This window comes from Panulirus ornatus, chromosome 11, assembly GCF_036320965.1.
Source record: "Panulirus ornatus isolate Po-2019 chromosome 11, ASM3632096v1, whole genome shotgun sequence".
Classification (NCBI taxonomy): domain Eukaryota; kingdom Metazoa; phylum Arthropoda; class Malacostraca; order Decapoda; family Palinuridae; genus Panulirus; species Panulirus ornatus.
This window is the reverse complement of record NC_092234.1, coordinates 11,896,604-11,912,948: the sequence shown is the minus strand read 5'-3', so window position 1 is coordinate 11,912,948 and position 16,345 is coordinate 11,896,604. Positions and strand designations below refer to the sequence as shown.

The window sequence follows — 16,345 nt, the reverse complement described above, 5'->3', positions numbered from 1 at the left end:
TACTCACTATACTGTGGAAAACTGTCAGATGACAGTTATTACCACCTTGAACTCTAGTTGTCTGTGCAGTTCTTGTAATATCAGACCTAGGGACAGTTCATCAATGTAGATCATTTCATAAAAGTATGTGCCTGGTATTCTGTTTGTATATTGTAAAAGGAGAGAAAAAAGGCTTTACTTAACTCAGTCTTGCAGTGCCAAATGTCTGAGACTGTGTATAAATGTAAAAATTATGTACTTATGACAGTATGTAGTAGTGACTGAATGAACCACCTTGATGAAGCAAAGCTTTAACTTTCCTTATTTCTCTTGCCAATACTCCCAACAGTATGAATGTCAAACAACCAGCAAGACTCATCCATCATGATGAAAAATTGCTTTTGGCACCATGTCCCAGCATGAGAAATTTCTTGCCTGAAGCAACAGTCAGCACTTCAGCTTAGAGGTACTCTAAGAGAAGTTAACATTTTAGAGGCCTGCTGGGTGAAACTAACATAGATATGTCTGGTTTTGCAGAAAGAATAAATCTAATAATTTCTTTCCGGCCACTTTGGCTTAACCACAATCCAATGACAATCACCTCAGTAAGATTGTATTCAGTTAATGACAGACTAGCATGGTTAGGTAAAACTGGTGCCTGTTTTTAGAGGGATTCATACCCAGAACACATGATTCACAATCATGAGAGATACATACGATCTTTGGTGGTTGTTAATCGAGTTTGTAGGTATCTGAAAGTGTCTGAAAGGGGCTCCACTAAGCTAAGTAAAACCACAATTGTTGTTTGAACCATTCCAGTCATTGTCTCACGTGTAAACCTGTCTTTTCATAATAGATGTTAGGGGCATTTAACACTTGGTTAAGATTTTTTAAGTACATAATTGTACCATGGTTTCTACAACAGTTAACAAACTGGGTTGATTATGGACTGACTGCCATAACCAGGATTGGAACCTATGTGCTAAACCATGAGCGGTCCACGAATGCGTCACTGTAAAGAATGCTACCCGCTACACCATGGGAGTCGCTCACTACATGGTCAAGTCTTTTAAAGTTACTCAATGTGATTACAGTTTACAGTATACAACACTTACCAGCATTTTGTGCAGCAGCAGCCCTTTTTTCCTCCTGTGATGGGCGGCGAATATAGAGCTTGATGGTATCCTGAGAGTCTATGCGTCCCAGTGTTTGGATTAGAGAGGATCGCCTATTATTATTATCTAGTTCATTCTCATCAAAACCCTGCAGAGTTGGAAGGAAAAGTACAGTTACGGTTTTATTCCTTTCTTGGCCTACACTTATGCTGCATCAAAGGCATACTCATTAATATGTTTTTATCAATTAATGATGACACTTTTGATGAAAAAGAATATATAAATACAATTTCCAAGCACACAATATTACATTCTTTTCCCCCGAGCTTCAATTTCTATTGTGTTTTATCAATAAAAAGTTCATAGATGTACCATATTGATGGAGATATTAACCCTTAAACACCTGGCGGAAGTCCAAAGGGAATGGAAAAGGGAAAATGCAATACCAAAGGACACTTCAAACAAGTCTTACTAATGAGTGTGGTCAGTAGGGGTATGGAAAAATAGGTACTTAAAAGCAAATGGATGACTTTCTACAACATGGTTTTAGGGAAAGGATGTCATGTGTAACAAATCTCTTAGATTTCCAAAAGCAAGTGAGACATCTTGAAAAAATGTAGGTTGGGGTGAACTGTTTCTATGTGGATTGCCAAAAAGCATTTGATGCTGTACTACATTGGAGACTGATTAAGGAGCTGCATCATCAGGCAAGAATAAAGGGGAAACTTCTTTGATGAACAGAATATCTCAGAAGAAAGGAACTAGGGATTTTTGTCACAGGTGCCTCTCCAAATGGGTCTAGATTACTACTAGAGTGACACATGGTTCTATTATAGGAACATTACCCTTATTGATCTGTATAAATGACTTGTCTGTAGGTGTAAACTCCTACCTGAATATGCTTGCTGATGATACAAAAGCCACCTAGAAATGATACAAAGATCATCTACAAAAATGAGGAGGATTGCAACAACTTACATAAGGCCCTAAACAGACTCCAAAGTTGGTCTAACATATGGGTGATGAAAATGTAATGAGGATGAGACAAAGTAAAAGAAGCCTTCATTATTATTATTAATATCTTGCAGACAGTAAGTACCAGAAATGAGTGTGTGAGAAGGAATGGAAGTATATACTGTCCCTAACCTGTTAAAAACACCCAGATTAGAAGAGTTAAGGAGACAAACTGTCTGCAGGCAAATATTAGAATAGCTTTCTAGAACATGGATAAGGAAATAGTTACCAAGCTGTTCATATCCTTTATAAGGATAAAACTAGAATATGCTTCTAAAGTTTGGTCACTGCATCTAAAAAAGCACAAACAGCTAATGGATTAGGTCTAGAGAAGGCAGCAAAGATGTTACCAGAATTCAGTAAGCTGATTACAGGGAAAAGGATACGAGCCTTAACATACCCATGCTGGAAGATAGAAGAGTGAGGGGTGACCTGATCACAACCTTTAAGATTTTATACCAGAATGACGATAAAGACAGTGAACAGAGGACATTACATGAAACTAAGAAAGAAACTTGTAGAGAAAGATGTTTAATAGAATTAGAGTTGTGACTAAACAGAATAAACTGCAAGAGGATGTTGTTAAATGTAGACAGCATACAAAAGTTCAAAAGCTTGTACAATAGAAGAGAATTTAAGAGGTGTGGTTTAACAAGAGTAAGACTCCCTTCCTGAACAGTACAATTAAGCAATTTAAAAGAAAACTTTTGGACCCAGTCATTTAAATGTGAAATTTACGTCCACCAATCTGAGTGTTACAATGCAAATATTTATATATATCTTTCTTTCTTTCAAACTATACGCCATTTCCCGCGTTAGCAAGGTAGTGTTAAGAACAGACTGGGCCTCTAAGGGAATATCCTCACCTGGCCTCGTTCTCTGTTCCTTCTTTTGGAAAATTAAAAAAAAACGAGAGGGGAGGATTTCCAGCTCCCTGCTCCCTCCCCTTTTAGTCGCCTTCTACGACACGCAGGGAATACGTGGGAAGTATTCTTTCTCCCCTATCCCCAGGGATAAATATATATATATAGTTTACAATGTTTTATGGTCATTAACTTCAGAATCATTCTGTAACTAAAACAATGAATACTATGTACTTTTCATTACTTTTATCAACTCCTTTTCAAATATATTGACAATTGTACCACATATTTATTTCAAGCAGTTCTATCAATGGTGTCTGTCTGGTCATATCATTCACGTGGTTTCCATCACATTTTGTTCTCATTTTCCCACTACTTTTATGGACTGTGTTTTCTGAAGGCTTAGTTCTAATTAATCATAAATATGTTCCACCACATTCTATTTTCTAATAGATAGATACAGTAGATAGATAAGAAGACTGAGTAATCTGCTTATAAATGTTTGTCAATAAATACAATAATCACCCATTCCTAGCTTTATGGGGGGGGGGGATGTTCTACAAAAACCTCCCTCAAAGATAAATTAAATAAAGCAAAACAATAACTGATTCTGCTAACAGATCTGTATAATCCAGAAGCTGCTGGAGCCAGTGCTTTCATTTTATGCCCTTATGGTTTACATACAGAAGCTGCTGGTGTCAGTGCTTTCATTTTGTGCCCTTATGGTTTACGTATAAAATACATTCCCCCATAAGATTTGACTTTACCACTGAAGGGGCATTGCAGCACAGTCCTAGTAATTAGCACAATCAAATAGGATATTGTGGTAAATAGACATAAACAGGTGATGTACATATAGTTACTCTATTATGGCAAAATTCCTAGACATAGCTTACCTTTTGTACCTAGGAGGCTGCCACAGTGTCTGAAATAGCTTGAAGGAAACATTGCTTAACATTTTGCAAATTTAGGGTGGCATAATATGTGACTAGTAATGACAAAGAAAAATTGCAGAAGTACCTGAACTGCCTGGACAACCTGACCAGGTTCAATGTTGGATCTGGATCTTAACCTACGGAGTCTTCGGGCAGCTGTGGATGAGCTAGTGTTAGTGTTGGAAGTAGAGGATGGTGCTGAGGCATCCTCTTGAGTTGCCTCACTTGAGTTTGCTACATTGAGATTGCTCTTCCTCCATGGAGATTTGTCCTTCTCTTTACAAGGAAGTGGGGACTGTGCCTCTGTGTTGGGACATGGAGTAGTGATATATGATGATCTTATATAAAAGAAAATTATGATCAAGCAACAAGTTTTACATTCAAAACTGTATGCTACACGTAGAATCTTTCTAAACATTTTAATGGATATCTGTGTTTGGATACTCTAATTCCATTTAAAAACTTACAAGCACCCTTTCGGGAAATACTTGCAGAACTGGGGTCCCTACACCTAACCCCAAAGGTAGTAAAAAAGTGAGGGATGCCTAATACTTTGAAGTACATATACTACCCTGTAACCTTACATTCAGCACAATTACCAGAAGTATGAAATGTGTTAACCACATTTCTGCCAAATCAGATATGTGATATTTACAAACTAAAATAACTTCCTCCATGGGGTGTTGTCCTTTTTCAATTATAATGAGGACTGCATTTGTTTACACATCAAGGGGTGAACTTTTTTAATACCTATTTACTTTTCTCACCTTATTGAGGATGCATTAGGAAAAAACGACCAAGTCAGTAGAGAGAAAAATATATCTATACAATTTAGGAATTGCTATCCTTCAAAACCATATGCACATGAAACTTGTTAATTCTGATCTTGGTTATCAAGATAATGAAGCAACTGGTTAAATCCTTTTCATGCCATGTCTTACATTAGTTGCATTTCAATGCCACTCAAGGAGAGAATATGACTATAATGCCTGTAAAGATGCTCAAGCACATTAAACCTTAATGGTGTCAGGGAGGGTTAGGGTTCAGTCCCATTTCAGCTAATATAAAATTACCCATGGGTCTATGAGTTCTTGCCATACCACAGCACACATATGTGAAAGATTATAATATTGTGATAAATGGGTCACAACAAAGGGCAGCCTCTTTCATGATTTTATAACCTGCACAAAAGTTCAGAGACTACCCTAATTACTGTTCTCATTATTCTCAATATAAAGAAACATCAATTCTATCCTCAAGGAACTTCATCATTTTAATCAAACTCAAAAGACAGAACTGAAGCATATTAAGCTCAACCTGGGTCCTCTCATTACTCTGAAATTTCTTATGCAATTACATGAAATACTTGACAGTTAAAACATTTATTTATTTTTTTTTTTGCTTTGTCGCTGTCTCCCACGTTTGCGAGGTAGCGCAAGGAAACAGACGAAAGAAATGGCTCAACCCACCCCCATACACATGTATATACATACACGTCCACACACGCAAATATACATACCTACACAGCTTTCCATGGTTTACCCCAGACGCTTCACATGCCCTGATTCAATCCACTGACAGCACGTGAACCCCGGTATACCACATCGATCCAATTCACTCTATTCCTTGCCCTCCTTTCACCCTCCTGCATGTTCAGGCCCCGATCACACAAAATCTTTTTCACTCCATCTTTCCACCTCCAATTTGGTCTCCCACTTCTCCTCGTTCCCTCCACCTCTGACATATATCCTCTTGGTCAATCTTTCCTCACTCATTCTCTCCATGTGCCCAAACCATTTCAAAACACCCTCTTCTGCTCTCTCAACCACGCTCTTTTTATTTCCACACATCTCTCTTACCCTTATGTTACTTACTTGATCAAACCACCTCACACCACACATTGTCCTCAAACATCTCATTTCCAGCACATCCACCCTCCTGCGCACAACTCTATCCATAGCCCACGCCTCGAAACCATACAACATTGTTGGAACCACTATTCCTTCAAACATACCCATTTTTGCTTTCCAAGATAATGTTCTCGACTTCCACACATTCTTCAAGGCTCCCAGGATTTTCGCCCCCTCCCCCACCCTATGATCCACTTCCGCTTCCATGGTTCCATCCGCTGCCAGATCACTCCCAGATATCTAAAACACTTTACTTCCTCCAGTTTTTCTCCATTCAAACTTACATCCCAATTGCCTTGACCCTCAACCCTACTGTACCTAATAACCTTGCTCTTATTCACATACCTATCTGTATTCAACAAGTAATTTCCTACTTTATGGCAGGGTGGCTTATTAACAAAAATGAAACATGGAGAGGCAGCGGTACACTCCTACCTTCTATGGCTTCCATGGTGCGCACCACATCAGTCTTCTCCACTGATGGTTTCCAGTCTTGGTAAACACGCTGGTAGCTTCCTCCTACTGCATGGTCTTCTGACAGCTGGTCCTCTGGTAAGGTCCCAAGGGAGGCCACACCTCCGGCTACACCACCCACACTGCCAACTAAACTGCCTCCCTCATCTAAAGGGAAGTCAGCATGGGTGGGATGGATGCCCAGAGACAGGGCAGGTACAAGGAAAAAGAGGATAGTTAAATGTTTTACAATATTTGAAAAATTGCAAATAATAGGGAATAGGAGAAGTCAGCACGGGTGGGATGGATGCCCAGAGACAGGGCAGGTACAAGGAAAAAGAGGATAGTTAAATGTTTTACAATATCTGAAAATCAGCAAATAATAAGGAAAAGGAGACAAAAGTAAATGGAATAATGGAAAAAAGGAAGCAGAGGTAATAACAGAAGAGATGCGTGTGAATAACAGTGAGTGTAAAGATTGATGGAGTGAACTTACAGGATGAAGAAAGGACAATCAATAATGATAAATATATGAAAAGCCGAGGAAAATAATAATGGTGGAAAGAAAAGAAAGGAAACTGGGAAAAAGGGAGAATGGAGAATGAAATGGTGAAAAAAAAAGTAGAGAGTTGGTAAAAAACAGAGGCATAGAGGGGGAAGGGGAAGGAAGACAGGAAAGGAGGGATAATGTTTAGACAAAGCAGGATCATTAGAAGATGAGAAAATTTTAAGGATGTATGAATAAGGAGATTGGAAGAGTCAGCTCCAATAGGAAAGGAAAAAAAAGAGGTAAGTGTGAATACATGGAATGAAGTATGTTAGAATAATGAGATAGGAAGGGGTTGTTGGGATGATCAGAGGCTGTAGGGGAAATGGGTGTGTGGTGAATGAGTATAAGGATAGATATGGAATGTGGAGTGATAAAAGTTACAGGCAAAATGTAAGGGTACTGTATTTTTGGGGTTAATGGAGAGGAATGGACTTAGCTGGGTGGAGGTGGACGAAATGATTTATTGATTTCTTGGAATTTGCAAAGCACTAGAACCTTTGTTATTCAGTGTGTTTAAGTGTGAAAAAGGATATCTAAAACCTTAAAACTATTTACACAGAATTATATATTTTGGCTTCCTTTTAAAAATTCATCAATCAATTTACATAATCACTGAAAAAATTACTCCAATAATCTTATTACCTTCACTGTTTTACAATTCATATTTGGCTCTAAGACCTATAGTTTTGGCATTTCTGTACCACAAATTACCGCTGAGCAAGTCTCCTCTCCAATGAGCATGACTAATCCTCAGTAGACAAACAAGTCTCAAAATTGTAAATCTAGTTGAAGAAGGAATGTCATACTTCAAAGCCTTTATTCGCCCTCTGAAGTTTTTATTCTTTTGCACTTGCAAGTTCCATGTAGCTTGACATTTACATCTAACGTGATTATCTAATCTGCTTATGAAATCATTATGAGGTGTGACTAGAAAAATGTTGCTTTAGCCTTGGAATCTGCTATTTCATTACTGATGATACCATTATGTGCAGGAGTGGTCTTACAATCCAATCTTGGACTTCTGAGCTATAAAATGCATTGAAACAGTGTGATGTGCCTTGGGGTGCACACTGAGAAACAAAGTATACTGTAAATTTGTTTTTTGGCATTACGTGCAACCTGCGTACCTTACAGTTTTGCAGTGAATATGGAAGATTCTCTCAGTAGTTTTGCTGTATGAAACTCAAATTTCAATAATTAAGCAGAGCCTACACCTTAATAATGACATTTTGAGCCATCAATGATCATCTTCATTCTGTTTTCATAAAGGGTATCATGATGAAGGAATTTACTTTTTGTTATTATAAAAGCAATGTTGCTTTTGCTTTTGTTTTCATCAGGTGCTTTTCAGGCAGGGAACCAAGTTAAACATACTTCTTGAACTGCCTCAACCACTCTCATACATGGTATATTTCATTCTTACATCATAGGGTTTGAACAACTTTGGATGTTTAATTAAACATGCAGCAAACATTTCAGTCCTCTCAGCAGCAAAATCATACTTATATGTAGGATTGGATGGTGTATGTTAAAGCCTAAAGAGAGACTTTAAGCCAAGTTCTTATGTCTTATATATATATATAACAGAGGAAGCTTGACAGAATCTACAACAAACATTTCAACTTTTAGAGGATCTGAATGAACTTTGATGGATGAAAAGTTGTCAAGAGCTGGAGAAAAAGAAGAGTGGGAAAGAATATTTGGAGTTGAGAAGGATTTAGGGGTTTGAAAAAGAAAGTGTTGGGAAAGATCAAATGATTAATAGATGTAAGGAGATGAATGTATGGAGGGGTATCATGAGGGATGAACAGATGGAAAAGCATAACATACTGGGATGGATAAAGCTATTGATAAATCAATGGAAGGGTGATGTGAAGGATGGAAGAGCGTGAATAAGCATGGGCAAAGGTAGTTGATGGACACACAGTTTTGGGAAGAGATGGTCAGAATGTTATGAAAAAGAGAAAGGTGGAAGACTGAAGTAATGAAATGGATTTAAGTGTGATAGGAAGGATGGAAGGTTATCAGGAAGGAAAAGGTAGGTGATATGATGGGAGGGCAGGATATTATGATTAGTAAATGCAGGGGAGTTTCACAAACATAGCTTTATGAGTGTGGGAACAGACATACAGATGAAGTGGGGTGGAAAGTAAAGAGTTGAGAGTATGAAGAGATGAGTGGTGGGCTTTGGAAAGATGGATAAACATACAGGTGTAGAAGGAAAGATGTACAGGTGTGAACAGGAATGACTGGAAAGGTCTAGAGAGAAGATAGGGAGAGAAAACAGAATGTATGTCAAGTAAGACAGAAGGATATAAAAGAGGGAGACGAAATGTGCAAGAAGGCCATGGGCATAGCAATGTGAAGGGTAAATGTTTATGTCAAGAGCAACATTTGTTGGATGGGTGTGGGAGAGAATTAATGAAAAAGTATAAAAGATAGATGGAGGATTCTGGGAAAGGCTGAAAGAATGTAAATGGTAGGGACAGGTGTGGGGAAAGATGGATGGAGATCTACATGAAAGGTGGGTTGCACTCTTGCAAGAGTGGATGGAATGTAAGGTGTAAAGATAGATGGAGGTAGGGAGGGTTGGAATGTTGCAAGTAAGGAAACATGGTGGATCGTGTGGATGATAGATATGGACAACGATGGAGCACAAAAAGGAATACATAGCTGTGTGAGGTAAGAAAAGAAGGGTTCTGTGAAAGTGAAGATGGTGGATTTGGGTAAAGGTGAAAGATGAGATGGTGTGCGGAGTTTGGAGTGAAGGCATTAGAAACAGAGAGAGACAGTGTGCTGGGACTGAGTGGTAAAGGGGTATGCAGGAGGACAAATAGGGTGTATGAAGGTGAAGTGTGGGAATGGATGAAGAATACATGAGAGAGGGGATGACGGATGGTGTTTGTGATGTGGAGGCAGATGGATGGATGGGTAATGAAAAAAGTGAGGAAAGGAGAGTGAAGATGGTAAGAGTTTATGAATTGATGGATTAAAGGGTGTGGGTGGATGAATGGATGCTTGTCAGGAGGGAAGGACTGAACACAGGAGTGTGAGGGGAGATGAAAGAAGTGTGAGAATTTGAAAGAAAAAAGTGAGAATGCAAAGAATGGTTGTGGGGTATATCGAGGAAATGGATGAAAGGATGGAAAGCCTGTGAGAATGAACGCAAGGAAGAGTGCTAACAAAAAACTGATGGAGGTATGTGGGAGACGAAAGATGAAGGGGAAAGAAACTGATATTAATGGAAGAGTGAGGGGAAGGATGGATGAAATGAGGAGATGGATGAAAGGATACAGAAATGGAAAGCTATTTGGAAGAGACTGATGGATGAATATGGAGAACAGATAATGGTAGAATTGTGTGAAAAGGCTGGACTAAGTGGTGGAGGAAGAAGATTAATGGGAATGAAGAGGATGGACTAAGTGACAGAGTAAGAAGATTAATGGGAATGAAGATGACACATAAGGAAGGTTGTGGAGAGTAGATAAAATGAGAGACATTGGAAGGAGATGGAAGAGGGTAGTGGAAATGAATTAATACTGATAAAAACAAGGGTGCACAAGGGGAAGGAAAACTGGGAAGAGGCATGGGAACGATGAATGGAGATGTAGGCGAGGATGAATTGATGAGATGTCTGTTAAATATACAAATGAAATATATCTGAAGGGATGGGTGGTCAGGAGTCAGAACAGACTGATGAAGAGGTATTGGGTGGAATTACCTGAAAAGTATGAGAATAGATGGATTAAGAAGTATGGGATGGATACAGATGGCATAGGGGAGCATGATGGTGGAGGAAAGCTTACGAAAAAAAAAGACATGAATGGCTGTGGGGAGACAGGGATGGAGGAAAGAAGGTTATGATAAAAAGACATATGAATGGTTGTGGGAAGGGAGAGATAAAATGCATACTGTATGAAGGATGGGAAGGGGTGGGGATGGATGGCATGGGGGTGAAAGGAGTGAATGAAGGTGCAGACAGCGATAAGTGGAGGGCTGTCATGGATGGATGAAAGGTGCAAGAACAGGTGTTATGAAGGATGGATGGTGTCACAATGGCAGCGAAAGAGTTTAGAAGAGATTCAAGCAAGTAAAGATGAGAAAAAGGTATATTAATAGGATGGATCAGGGATATGTGAGAAGGATGGACAAACTGCTGAATTAAAGTAAAAAAAAAAAAAGTACCTGAGAAGATATGGCTTATGGGAGGGAGAAGCCTTTTCTAAAAATGGTGGTGGATATCTGGATGAAAACAAGAAGAAAAGAAAGAAAAGGGGAGAGGGAGATAAAAATGATGAAGAGGAAACATGATACAAATAATCAAATGAAAAGGGTGGGGAAATTATGAGAAAGGGAGTAAGTAATTCAAGATGGGAAAGGTAACTGAGTGGAAAGCCAAAGCTTTCCACGAAAGGAAAACAGGTAAATGAGTGGAGTGAAAAGGCTTTATACAAATGGAAAACCAAAGATTATAGAAAATACAGACTATGAATGTTCTTAGCTTTGTTGTGACAAATATATACATTCATTAAGTAGGAAATATATCCCATCATAATATGTGTAAACTGTTTTCATTAGGCACACTATAATCAACCACAGCACCAAACCATACTATAATGATTCATAGCACCACATGCTACCTATCTTATCTAGAAGAGAAAAAGAGCACCTTAACCTGTGAAAAAAAGGCTGAACAAGATGAATAATAACACATTTTGATAAAGGGTCAAAATTGAAGATTAATGTATATAATCAGTGGCATAGTGAGGAGAAACCCTGCTGGTGTTAAACATCAAATTACCCCCTTAGCAGCATATTAAGAAGTATATGGGCTATAAGCTGAGGTTTCTGCAGCCCTACCAGGCCCTGATTTAGAGGGAAATCTAAGGGGTTATGTACTTCCCTAAACTGGCAAAATTGTGCACTAGAGGCCTACAATCCTAATTTTAGATTTGCATCATGGTTATGGATCCACAGTGTATAGTGTTAAGAGTGGAAAGGCCCTATATTTTTTAAGACCTAGCCTCTGTTTGCTGCTTTCCTACCCCAAGCCCACTTAAGTTCCCCAACTAAAACCCTTTCTACCTATTTCTCTCATCTTTCTGTTGTCATTTCTTCAATCTAACCCTATTCCTCTTATCATTTATGAATTCATGCATATCTTTTCTGAAAATGTGTCTTATCTATGAATTCCTGTACATCAGTTTTCGGAAAATATGTTTGATTACTTATTATTACATATGAAACTAACAAAAAGTCAACTGATTAATTGTAACCTTAGGCATATTTCTTGTATGATATATTTCTTCTATGAGAAGTACCCATAAACATCTCACAAAAAATAACACCCCATATCCATAGGTTTATATATTTTTTAATACATATTTGCCATTTCCCACATTAGCGATGTAGTGTTAAGAACAGAGGATTGAGCCTAGGATAGAAAATCCTCACTTGGCTTTGTATATCCTAGTATTCCTATGCAGAAAATGTACCTACATGAATGCCATAGCAGATATAAAGGACTGGTAGCGACAGGTGAATGGCAACATATGTGGGTTCACAAATGTGTATGGAGTACCCCCTAGTAGCCAGGGGTACCAAGTTTAAAACAGTGATATATTAGACTAGACGACTTTGGGGGTTCCTGGTCACAAAACTGTTTTTTCTAAACATTTCAAGCATCTAGAAATACCAGTATGCTAATGCTGCATTTTCATAATAACAGAATTAAAAGGGTACTGTTAAATAAAATATTGTTCATGGCAAACTTGCTGCCCCTAATTAAATGCCTCTTGAGGAGGTTCCCTGCCTGCTCCCCCCACCCTCACCCCCCACTATGCCAGTGTATACAATAAACATTACTGAGACAGTTTAGAAAAAATCAAGTGTTCTGAAGCAGTTGCGATGTCATGTCCACACATGCATTCCAGTTAGGATACAGTATCTGCATACATCTTGTGTAACCTACAAATGACATTCTAATATTAATGAAGAGATTAGTTTACTGAAGGTTTGGCTACTGTGTGTAGCTTTGACATCACAAGTTTTGACTGGAATTCTACAGCAGGATGCAAAAACTTCATCATAAAAAGACCAGGCACACTTCATTCAAGACAGACAGTGAATCATGTCCTGAAAAGGGAGACCAATCCCGACAAAAATAATTGTCATACAATACCTTGATGCTGGGTTTAAGATTCATTCTGTGTCAGACTTGGCAAAGTCCTGGAAAACTATGCTTTTGAAATAAATATTTAGGAACTCAATAAAGTGGTCATGAAGTATGTCAATTATGGCCAACACAAAACGTCAGTAAGTCAGGACTCTTGAGGCATACGTGGCACCTTTCAGTACTTAAGAGCCAGAATCACCTGCTTCTTCCATTACCAGACACACATAAGCAAAGAGACAAATGGGAAGATGTATGCAAGAAAATATACACACACATACAGTGTGGATGTGACTAAATTTCTCTCTTCATAATCACATATCACTGCTCCAAATAAGATAAAATTCTGCTTGAAATTCACAAAGCATGACCAAGCATAAACTGTTACACCTACAGGGATGACATGACAAGCGAGTGAAAACGAGAAATCTACCTTCAAAATTTTCTTAAAATATAAACTAATGTCTCTACAACTGGGCAATTGCCTAAAAGCAATAATCATTTATCAAATTAGCAATGGCATGAAATATCAAATAGGTATTTGCCATTGTTACATGCTAGCTAGCTAATGCAGTCAAATTGTTAATTGTTAGTTGGCATTCACAAGTAAAAAGCTACTTGCTAGCAAAAGAGATGAGTCTACCCTATCATCAAACTATATCATATGAATGCTTGCTGTGTGTTCATTAAAAAAAAATTAGGAAAATGTTGCCCCCTCTGAGTTTAAACCAATGACTGCTTATGTAAATCACTTAACTTACAGTGCACCTTGCAAAACTATTTTTCCATTCACTGTAATGACTGGTGAACAACAGTAAAATACCCATAAAATATACTTTACTATCCTTCAGCAAAATTTTCATCACATAACTACAACACAGAGCAGAGGAACTGATGAATTACACATCCAATATAAAAAACAATTTGTTTGGCAACTTTTAACAAACATTCAAAGAACAAAAGGTTCAAATGGGGTGAGGAGTTAGGCAAGAAGTGGAGTTTAGAAAATGGAAACGGTAGGGTTTGACTGTTTGACCCTTCCAAAAAAACAAAGAAATAATCTTACATGCAAGGGTACTACTGACAACAATTCTAGTTCCACATTTCAAATTGTGTTGTTTACTATACGTCTTTCATTAAAATGCTGTTCTGTCCATCTTCATATCTCTGATGCTGTTCCCTCTGAGAACTTCCATCATGGGGTGCTCATGGCAAAGTCCAAATTGCAAGGTTACATAATAAGTTTCAAGTTTTGATTTTATACATTTTCAGTTGATCTAAATGCAAAATGTCTCTGCAAGTTAAGTGAGATTTCAGAAAAATATATATCCCTTACATTATACTTATTAGATTAATAATTATAAAGTAAAAGGCTGAATGTCTGTGAGTCACAAGCTGAATGAGCATTCATGTGCTCTTCATTCTGTCTTCATGATTAGAATATGTTCAAACTTTGCCTCTTCCTATTCATATTTTTTTAATTTTTTTTTTATTTTTTTTATTATACTTTGTCGCTGTCTCCCGCGTTTGCGAGGTGGCGCAAGGAAACAGACGAAAGAAATGCCCCCCCCCCATACACATGTATATACATACGTCCACACACGCAAATATACATACCTACACAGCTTTCCATGGTTTACCCCAGACGTTTCACATGCCTTGCTTCAATCCACTGACAGCACGTCAACCCCGGTATACCACATCGCTCCAATTCACTCTATTCCTTGCCCTCCTTTCACCCTCCTGCATGTTCAGGCCCCGATCACACAAAATCTTTTTCACTCCATCTTTCCACCTCCAATTTGGTCTCCCTCTTCTCCTTGTTCCCTCCACCTCCGACACATATATCCTCTTGGTCAATCTTTCCTCACTCATCCTCTCCATGTGCCCAAACCACTTCAAAACACCCTCTTCTGCTCTCTCAACCACGCTCTTTTTATTTCCACACATCTCTCTTACCCTTACGTTACTCACTCGATCAAACCACCTCACACCACACATTGTCCTCAAACATCTCATTTCCAGCACATCCATCCTCCTGCGCACAACTCTATCCATAGCCCACGCCTCGCAACCATACAACATTGTTGGAACCACTATTCCTTCAAACATACCCATTTTTGCTTTCCGAGATAATGTTCTCGACTTCCACACATTTTTCAAGGCCCCCAGGATTTTCGCCCCCTCCCCCACCCTATGATCCACTTCCGCTTCCATGGTTCCATCCGCTGCCAGATCCACTCCCAGATATCTAAAACACTTCACTTCCTCTTATTTTTTTTAATATCTTATATATTTTCATCCATCAATCAAGGCCATACCAAGTGATTTATCAAAGCACAGTATATTCATATGCCAATCATATTTCGAGATGATGTACTTTATAAATTCCACCACACTTTAATCTTATTATCAAGTTTCTCTGTTCTGCATAGCTGTCAGAAGCATACAACATATCTCTCCATCTACAATTACTTATGAATAAGAAGGCCTGACAACCATCTATCTTGTTCATTCCAAATCTCAACATAATCCTAAAAAGACAATCCCATTCTCAGAAGATTTATTCCACATTCTATCAACAAATATGACTACTTATAAGATTCTTTTTTTCCATATCTGTGAATGTCACATAATATCTCAATTTCTTGTCCTTCTTTCTAATGCATATAATTTCCTCATATTAAGAACATCTACACCATTTATGATTAGCAAAGGTCAAACACTGAATCAAGATGTTCTTAAAAACAAATCAAAACAAAGATAAGCAAGGAGAATTATATCACGAATGGTCAAGATAAATAGAGATGGTCAGTCTTATGTTCAAGCCATACCTTCAGCTTTGGCCAAGAAGGAAACAGGACAGATGGCCAGAAGAAATGGTCATGGAAAGAAAAAAATTGTCATTATTATTCAAAACTAGTCATACAAGACAGAACAAGTCAAGAGTTTAGATAAATCAATATACTGTATTAAGTAACACACTAATAGTGAATAATAAATAAAATTATTACATTATCACAGGATATGGAGCATCATTACCTACAGGCATACATCAAGATAGAAAAGGCTTCATAACCTAACATAGTATTCAACTATGAAATGAGTTATGGGTTGAAAAGGAATGAAACTTTTCATGGATGAGCTACCAAACCTACCAAGTGATGTATCCAAGTCTAAGGACTTGCGGTGTTGGTGAAGTCGCCTTTTAAGCTCATCAGACTGACGTTCTTCCTTTTCATTTTCCTTGAACCATGATTCAATCTTTTGGCGCCAATTTTTACTGTCAAGGATTGAGAGTGGAGGAAATCATGAAATAGAGATACAACATTTCAACTAAAGTTAAATGACAAT

General features: G+C 38.1%; 1 protein-coding gene across 1 annotated transcript in view; it reads right to left on the bottom strand.

Annotated features, from left to right (window-relative positions):
- LOC139751279 (uncharacterized) overlaps positions 1–16,345 on the bottom strand; it is a 306,373-nt gene that overhangs the window by 6,616 nt on the left and 283,412 nt on the right. The window contains exons 23-26 of the mRNA XM_071666592.1: positions 16,150–16,274; positions 6,252–6,437; positions 3,992–4,209; positions 1,095–1,242 (exon numbers count right to left, since the gene is read on the bottom strand). Coding sequence (XP_071522693.1) covers positions 1,095–1,242; positions 3,992–4,209; positions 6,252–6,437; positions 16,150–16,274 — 677 coding nt within the window. The remainder of the gene's footprint in view (positions 1–1,094; positions 1,243–3,991; positions 4,210–6,251; positions 6,438–16,149; positions 16,275–16,345) is intronic.